General features: G+C 39.3%; 1 protein-coding gene across 1 annotated transcript; it reads left to right on the top strand.

Moving 5' to 3' along the window:
* The first annotated feature begins 4,680 nt into the window (after positions 1–4,680).
* LOC110093553 lies at positions 4,681–5,067 on the top strand. Its single transcript, XM_020818470.2, has one exon. The coding sequence runs from the start codon at positions 4,743–4,745 to the stop codon at positions 4,950–4,952; it is 210 nt and encodes a 69-aa protein (XP_020674129.1). The 5' UTR covers positions 4,681–4,742; the 3' UTR covers positions 4,953–5,067.
* Positions 5,068–8,808: the final 3,741 nt, after the last annotated feature.

Raw genomic sequence — 8,808 nt, 5'->3', positions numbered from 1 at the left:
CCGGCCCCCCCCCCCCCCCCCCCGGTTCTTCTTCTACCACGTCCCTCCCCTCTCACTATGGCAAGCTCTTGATGTGGATGCCCTCACGAGGAGGAAGACTCGCTTGACATTCGCTAGAGTTTTGTCCTTGCCTCTTGCTCTTACCCCTTCCCTTTTTCATTATAACCTCCTCCCAAGCGGATTTTCCTCCATTTCCAAGTGCCCCCTTATGCCCTTCCAAGGCTCCTCTTAGATTAAAATGGAAATCAAACATCATTAGCAGAGATCCTACAACCAATGACTTCTCTATGTCATTTGTACCCCCAACCAAAATCCCTTTCTCAGTTGTTGAGATTGCTAAAGCTATGCAAGATTGGAACCTCTCGCTAGTTAGCTACTTTGTTGGCCAAATGACAAACTATGTTAGCTTGTTATCCGCCATAAAGAAAGCATGGTCGCTCAAAGGTTTTGTGGAACTCCTCATCCTTAGTTACGATTTTTTTCTCTTCAAGTCCACTTTCCCGAAAGACTATGACTTTGCTTGGTCCGGAGGGCCTTAGTTCTTCTTCGGAAGACCCTTTATCATGCAGAGTTTTCCCCTAAGTTTAAACCTACAATGGATGAGTTATCCTCCATCCCCTTATGTATTAAAATCATGAACCTACCCCTCTTGGTTTAGAATCTTGTCGGTATTTCCAAGATTGCTAGATATGCTAGGCACCCTCTTACTGTTGACGCCCTCATTGGGAGGAAGACTCACTTGACATTCACTAGAGTTTGTGTCATTGTCTCCTACTCTCCCTTTACTGATGAAATTCTCATCTCTCTTGATGGGGATGACATTGCACTCAAAGTTCTCCACGACTGGAAATTGACCTCTTGCACCAGTTGCAGCTCCCTTATTCATCCCTCCAACCTATGCCACATAAATCCTCCCCCTAAAGTCAAAACTCATCCCCCCCCCCCCCCCCCCCCCCCCCCCTCCTGCGCTTGGCCCCCACCCCATTTATGGATGGAGTGCTAGACAAAAACAAAAAACCAGGGCTCTCTCCTCAAACATTTTACCAAATAACCACCTCTGCCATTTTTCCATCCACTTCAACTCAACATTCACATGCAACTACCACCCAATACAGCCCCTCCTATTTTCCCCCTCATTTAGATGCCGACTCCACAAATTCAGCCACCTACCCTGGGGAAAGAAGTGTTACCCAACCTTAACTCCCATACTGATGAAGCCTCCTCATCTGATTATCCCTTGACCCTTGCCTATCCCTACCTCAATCGTATCTCATCCCCATCAAGTTTGTTGTGTTGCAATCAGAAGACCCCCAAAAAAGCTACTTTGATGAAACAATTGTTGTTTTTAAAGACCAATTGGTTAAAACCCAAGGCCCTTCCCACGTCGATGCGTCTGTGATGTCTAAAGACCAACCTATTAAATAAAATCTCCCCTCAACCAAGCAATCTGAGTCCAAAAAAAGCTAAGAAGGCAAACCCATCCTTTTCCAAATCATAATGACCCTTCCTCCTATCAGATGTTGGAATGTGAGGGGATTTAACAGCCCTGAGAAAGTTTATGCGTGTAAAGAACTTGTCAAGTCGCACCATTTAAGACATGTTGAGCTTTCTTGGAACCAATGTTCATAATCACTTGTCCCTTGACCCTTGGTTTTCTAATTCTCGTAGGATTTTTGAGAATGAGCGGTCCTGCAACAACTATGATTCTTCCTCACCTTGAAGAATCTGGCTAAAGAAAAATTCCACAAACATCTCTTTCTCCTCTTCTTTCTCTTCTTCTTAGATGATTCATGAAATTCTCTCCTCTGGCTCTCTCCCTCGCCCCCCCTGTGTCTCTTAGTGATTTATGCACGTAACTAAATGGATGATAGAAACCCTCTCTAGCAACAATTTTTGGCTCTAGCTTCCTGAGACTTCAACTGTTGCATATTTGCTAACGAGAAATCTGGTGGCAATACTTTTCATTTCAACAAGCTTGGGAAACTTATCAACCAAATGTTTAATACTATCATTCTAGGTCTGGCCTTTGTTGGGTTATTTTATACTCGGTTTAACCAATATTTGGATAACCCTCTCCATATTAAACTGGATTGGGTTCTAGTTAATCACACATGGCTTGAGTTTTTTCCCTCTTTTTTCTATAAAGTTGAACCCCCCACTGCTCGAACCATTCTCCTATGGTGCTCTTCTCTCGCACCAACTCTAGCAAAAATTGCAGATTCCTTTTTAAAAACTATCGGTCTCATATGGATGTTATTGGGATGCTATTATTACCATTTTTACTTCTCACATCAATGGAAGTCTGATTGTTGCTTTCTACTCCAAGCTGCATACTCTTAAATCTCTCCTTAGAAGCTATAAGTGGGCTAATGCTTCCTTTCTTTCCACCCATATTAAAGAGATGCAAGTTTGTTAGTAGGATATACACTTATAAATTCAACTTGATCATTTCCTTAATATCTCCTTAAAATTTCTTCCACACATGACACCTTCCCAAGGGGGCTAAAGCCACTACGATCTCTCTGATACCCAAATGCTCTCATGCTTCAAAAATCTTGGATTACCAACCTATATCCTGATGCAATTTTTTTTTACAAGATTAATGTAAAAATTCTTACTAACCGAATTACAGATATTATGCCTCTAATCATTCATCAAAGCCAAGCTGGGTTTGTTTGTAAAAGATGCTCCTCGAATGACATTGTGTTGACTTCTGAGCTTTAGGGTGAATTCAATAGTTCCTCTCACAGGAAGTATTTTTGTTTTAAACTAGACATCACTAAGGCCTTTAACTACGTTTCCCATGACTTCTTATTCTCTAGGCTGGTGCAAAAAGGCTTCCCTCTTAAGTTTATTAACTGGATCAATGCATGTATCAATGAGGTGCATTTTTCTATTTGTATTAATAGTGTTCTTGAGAGTTTTTAATTATTCATCTGGGTTGAGGCAAGGTTATCCTCTCTCCCTATTACTTTTTAGGACTGTCATGGATGCTCTCTCTTGCTCTCTTGAGGTTGGTAGCTCCAATGCTCTCTTTACTGTGAGTCTAGTGGTTACAATTACAATTATCTACTTTATGTAGATGACCTGCTTGTGTTTGGTTTGGCCACCACCCTGAATGCCTCCTCCCTTAATGAGAAATTTATTAGCTTTGATGCTTCTTCTTGGCTTCATATAAACCATGACAAATGCTAGATTATTTTCTCTCATAACTCTCCTCAAGCTGCTGATATCTTCTCTATTCTTAACCTCCCTTAAGCCGACCTTATCCTTAAGTACTCGGAGATTCCTATCTCCCCTAAGAAACTCAATTATGCTCATTTCCAACCACTTATGAGTAGAATTTATACTCTACTTGATGGTTGAAAATTTAAGTTCTTGTCTTTTGCATGTAGAGTTTAGTTCTTGAGGTTCATCATCTCAAACACTTTGGCTTATTAGATCTATGGCTCTATAATTCATAAGTCTTGCTGCAAAACTATAAACAAGCCATGGTCTAGGTTCTCGTAGCATGGGAAAACTAATGAGAAAAAGTTTCACGTCATTGCTTGGGTTAATACCTATTGGTCTAAGAATTTAGGTGGCTTGGGTATATTGTTATCCAAGCTTTATATCACAGATTTTTTTGTTCGTTTATGTGGAGATTAGGATCTACAGTTATTTTACAAGCAGATTTGCTGAGGGCTAAACTCTCCTCCACCAAGAACCACCAAATCCCCCCCCCCCCAACCTATTTCTTTGCACAAATACACATAGCATAAAAGATATGCTATTAAATTCTCTTCTTTTGCTTAGATGACTACTCTTAATGATCTAAAAATTGCATATGTTCTTTTTAAGAGGAATATCTCCATTCAGGTCAACTGTTCTCTCTGCTATAGGGATCCAAAAACTCTATGGCTTTTTATTTTTCAAAATACGAGTACGCTTTTTCCATCATCTCTACGCATTTGCCTCACATTGAAGGCTTTTTACGGAGGTCCACTATGCTGCAACTCTCTGATCATTATTCTGGTCTCTCTCATTTTAGTTCCCATAAGAAGAATTTCTTCTACTTTATCATATTCTATTCTTTGTATTTTTTTTTTCTTTTTGTGAAGAGAAAGGAATGACAGACATTTTGCTAGAAATTGGAGTTGCTATACCTCCGTTCGTCACAAAATCATAAATGTTATCTTATCTTAAGCTGCTAAGGGCATCTCCAACCGAAAATCCCATTTTCACTCCAAAATATAGTGAAACTAAAAAAATGGCATAATTCATCTTCAATCGAACTCCATTTTGCGTACTTTGCAAAAGGTTACCGTCTTTCTCTCTTTCGCGTGTTTCTTCAGCAAATTCAGTGGAGACAGAAAAATAAAATCGGTGAACAATGCAACAATGTCAATATTGACGTCGCACTGTTCACCAACAATTAAATACCAGAAGTTTTGTTGTTCAGCTAGAGCTCACGATTTGCGCCATTCATGACCAAAATGGAAATGCTCTGATAATCTTATTACTTTTTTCTAGGCCCAGGAAATTATCTGATCAGTTTTGAAATTATGGCTGTAAATATTTAAATATAATTATTTTAAGTGCTATGCGTGGAAATCTCCAATGCGGCCACGTGGACTACCATGCTTTAATTAACGCTATATAAATCAAGTGAATGTCGCTCTCATTACTGTAATTCTGTAAATAACGACTTAAACCCTAGAGAGAACGAGAGAGAGAGAGAGAGAGAGGGAGAGAGAGAGAGAATGGCAGATTGGGGGCCGGTGGTGATCGCCGTGGTTCTGTTCGTTTTCCTGACGCCGGGGCTTCTTTTCCAGCTTCCAGGGAACGGCCGGGTAGTGGAGTTCGCCAACATGCGAACAAGCGTCATCTCCATTCTTATCCATGCCGTTATCTACTTTGCCCTAATCACCATCTTCCTCATAGCCATCGGCGTCCACATCACCACCGGTTAGCGATTATCTCATATTCATACTTCCAAGCCACAGTCCTTGTTTTCAATCGCCTTAATTAACCTTTCTTTTTTTCTTCTTTTTTTCATTTCCCTTGTTCTTGTAATAGGAAAAATATCAAATCTCACTAATTACGTTTTTGTTTGGTGTTGTTTTCTGTTGCTGAAATTATCTGTTAGATGGATTGATTTTCTTTTGTTTTATAAATATATTTTTTAGTTTTGTGGGCCTTGGCATCTCTTTGTTATACACTTATACTGTTATTTTTTACAGTTGAAATCTTCGTTTTTGTACTTTGCTTGCCTGTAGAATTGGATGAGTCGATTAGTTGGTTACTTGAGTTACCTTTTGATATTGTATCTGATTGGATTTTGAGGTTGTTTTGGTCAACCATTCGTTGATACTTAAAAAAAATAACAATAAAATAAAATTATAAAAATATTGAGCCAAATTTATTATATTTAATAAATAATATTTTTATGAGATACTGATGCTTATAAAATACTTTTAGATCAAAACAAGTTTTAGAATTTCTGATGGTGATCTGTGCCTATTTTAATGCTTCTAAACAAAACGGTTTATAAAATTTGAAATTTTTGCATAGGCTTTGACTTCCATTAAGCAGCAAATTTATATTCTATTCTGCTTTTGTGATTCAATAACCTATTAAGTTAATTTGCTGAATCTTTGGAATGTAAAAGCTTGTCTGAATTTTTCTTGGTGATGGGCTATGATTTTATTTTCAATAACAAATGAAAAAAATTGCAAATTGCTTCGGAAGCAAGGATTAAATTTAGATTTTGTCTTGGACTAATCAGTGTAGGTTTCTGCGGTTTCTAAATTAACATTTGTGTTCAATTCTTTCTCTAGTTCCAGAAAAAAAAAATGCAGTTTTGATGAAGGGGCTGATTGGATTGCGGTAAAATGGATGGACAATATTCCAAATGAAGGGGTTTTGAAATATAGGTGTTTGGTTTGAAGTCAAAGAAATGCATGGTAAAATTTTGGTGTATTTGAAATATCGGTGTTTCGTTTAAATACAACATAAATTCTTTGTCATTGTCGCCGATCGCTGCCACCCGCCACCTGAGCCTGCTACTGCTACCTACCACCGAAGCCAGTTGTCACTTGCCGCTACCCCCTGCCAGCTACGGAATGCTATTATATTTGGATTTTTATAATGCATTCATTTTACTTTAAACCATAACAAAAAAAATAATAATAATAATCTTATGTATTTTCTTATACACATCCAAATAACTCCAAACATCTCAAATATATGGAATGTCTTTTATGTTGCATTCGATTTTACTTAGTTTTTCTTTTTCAACCAATCAAATGGCCCCTCAATAAACATAGAATTGCAATAACTTCATATAATTTAATTATATACATATGAAGTAAAGTCGGAAAAAACATTTTATATTAATATTTATATTAGCAGAGCTTCCATATATTTAGATCTAAGGGCAAGTATAAATTAATTAACTTGATGATCTCAGGCAGACAGCAAGTGGAACATTAAGAAAACCACCAATAAACTTTTATTTTTTATGCTTGTTGAATCTGCTTGCTTGTTATTATTTTTTTGCTGAAGATGTATCTGTGAAGCGTTTACATGGAGACTGCGTTCTGGAAGCAGCTGTATGCTAAAATGAACCGTTGATGATAGCTTTACAGTTTAAAATGCAAAGACTCCCAAACCATAACAAATTCAATTAGTTTTTAGTGGATGTTTGGTAGTACACAGGATTTGATTTAAGTAGGATTTCGTAAATCCTTTAAATCCGGATTTTGAATATCCTGAGGGGCCTAAATCCTGATAACTGTTTGGTAAAAATCATGATAAATCCTAAGTGACTGTTTGGCTATAGAGCAGATTTAACGAGTGGACTCTTCCTCTCGAGCCAATGAATTTCGTAAATTTGGCAGAAAACATGATTTTGGAAATCTGGGATTTAGCACGAAAAGGCGGAATTTTCCGTCTACGGTGGCTTTCATATGCCTTGAGACTTGGTTTTGCATTTAAGGCCGTTTGGTTGGATTTGCTCAAATCCGACTCAAAGCTGGCCTAAATCCTGCCACCAACGGCCCCTTAATGTTGAGTGAATGTGTATCCTTTGACGTGCTTAGAAGTTCCTCAAACGAGTTTGATCAGTTTTTTTTTTTATTTTTTTTTTATTTTTTTATGTTGAAAAACTCTCAATTCAATTAAACTATAAGAAATGGGTATATCCATTGTGGCTAATATGTTGAATCATTGGTGTTGCTTGATTAAAGATGCTTGAGATCCTTGTCTTCTTTGTCCAAGTCTTCTTCTTGCTTGTTAGAATGCTCATCTTCTTCTTATTGTTGTAATGGAGAAATCTTCCTTTAGAATTGATTTTTTTGTCTTTGATCGCATGTTGAGTACTGGTATTTCAATCCCCATTCTTCTTCCAAGCAAGTGATTGTTCCAACAATCATGCGATATCATAGCATGAATACCTTCAATATCACAAAATTATTAAAAAAAAAAAATAGCGTGCTGGAATTATCTGTCCGCAATGACCTAGGGTTTTTTCAGCTCCCGTTCGGGTAGCCGTCTCCGGCCATCCGACGACGGGCTGTCGTCCGGGCAGCTTTTGACCCCCCTCTCGCTCCCATCCGGGCAGCCGTCTCCGGCCATCCGATCGACCTCCCGACGTCGCCTCCTTGACCCAATCGTCCAATCTGACCCAGCTCGACCGGCCTACCCAGTTGCCGCCGGCCACGATCCTCCTGCCCTTGCGCCCGACTCCGACTACTTGCTCCCACGCCGAGGCCCACAGCTCCCGTCGCCGGCTTTGATCCAGTAGTCGCACGCAGATTTGTTCCATAATTTCAAAAGTGAGTACGCTGGACGCTCTAGCCGTTGCTCCTGCTCTGCTAGGGCTTTGCCCTAGCAACCTCATCAACGGCATTTCCTCTGGCTTTTCTCTGGTTTGATTTCTTCTTCTCCCTTCTTATGGCTGCTAGTCGTTTGCATGACCCGGGTTTTCTAGATGGGATTCTGTGGTCTCGTTCCTTTCGGGATGTCCTGTCCGGGACCTCCTCCGTGTCGAGTTTTCCGCCTTTGAAGGTTTCTTCCTGCCATGATCTTCCTGTTTTGTTGATTTCTGATGAAAAATTGAATGCCCTAGCTGCGCCTTTTGAGTTTGCCTTGGTCGGGAAATTTCTCGGCAGTCGTCCGTCGCTGGAATCAATTCGTAAATTTTTCTTCAATCTTAAGCTGAATGGTGAGTTCTCTGTCACTATTCTCAACAAAAATAATGTTTTGATCAAGCTTATGAATGATTTGGATTACTGTCGAGTTTTCGCTCACCGTTCATATTTTGTTAACAACTGTTACATGAAGTTTGTTAAATGGTCTCCGCTTTTTGACGTTTGTGTGGAATCTCTTATGATTTTGATTTGGATTTCTTTCCCTAACCTTCGCCCTCATTTGTACTCTTCCTGTGTTCTTCAAGGGTTGGGGTCCATTTTTGGTAGACCCTTAATGACTGATAACGCTACTGCCAATGGAACTAGACCCTCAGTTGCTTGTATACTTGTTGAGCTAGATATTACTTAGTGGTATCCGGATCAAGTTTGGCTTGGTTCTGAATCTTTGGGTTATGCCCAAAATGTGGAAATGGAAGTTTTCCCCTTATATTGTGATCATTGTAAAGCTTTGGGTCATTCAAAAGCTGAATGTAGTGTGTTGCATCCTCATCCTGCTGTTGTCCCCGCACATGTGATTGGTTCGGTTTTGGAACCTGTGGCTCATCCTGTTGCTGAGATGATAAGGTGATTTCTGGTATTTGTGACCAATCTTTGGCACATGTGGATTTGGGGTTGT

Source organism: Dendrobium catenatum, unplaced genomic scaffold (assembly GCF_001605985.2).
Source record: "Dendrobium catenatum unplaced genomic scaffold, ASM160598v2 fragScaff_scaffold_450, whole genome shotgun sequence".
In the NCBI taxonomy this organism is placed as follows: domain Eukaryota; kingdom Viridiplantae; phylum Streptophyta; class Magnoliopsida; order Asparagales; family Orchidaceae; genus Dendrobium; species Dendrobium catenatum.
This window is presented reverse-complemented; position numbering and strand designations above follow the sequence as displayed.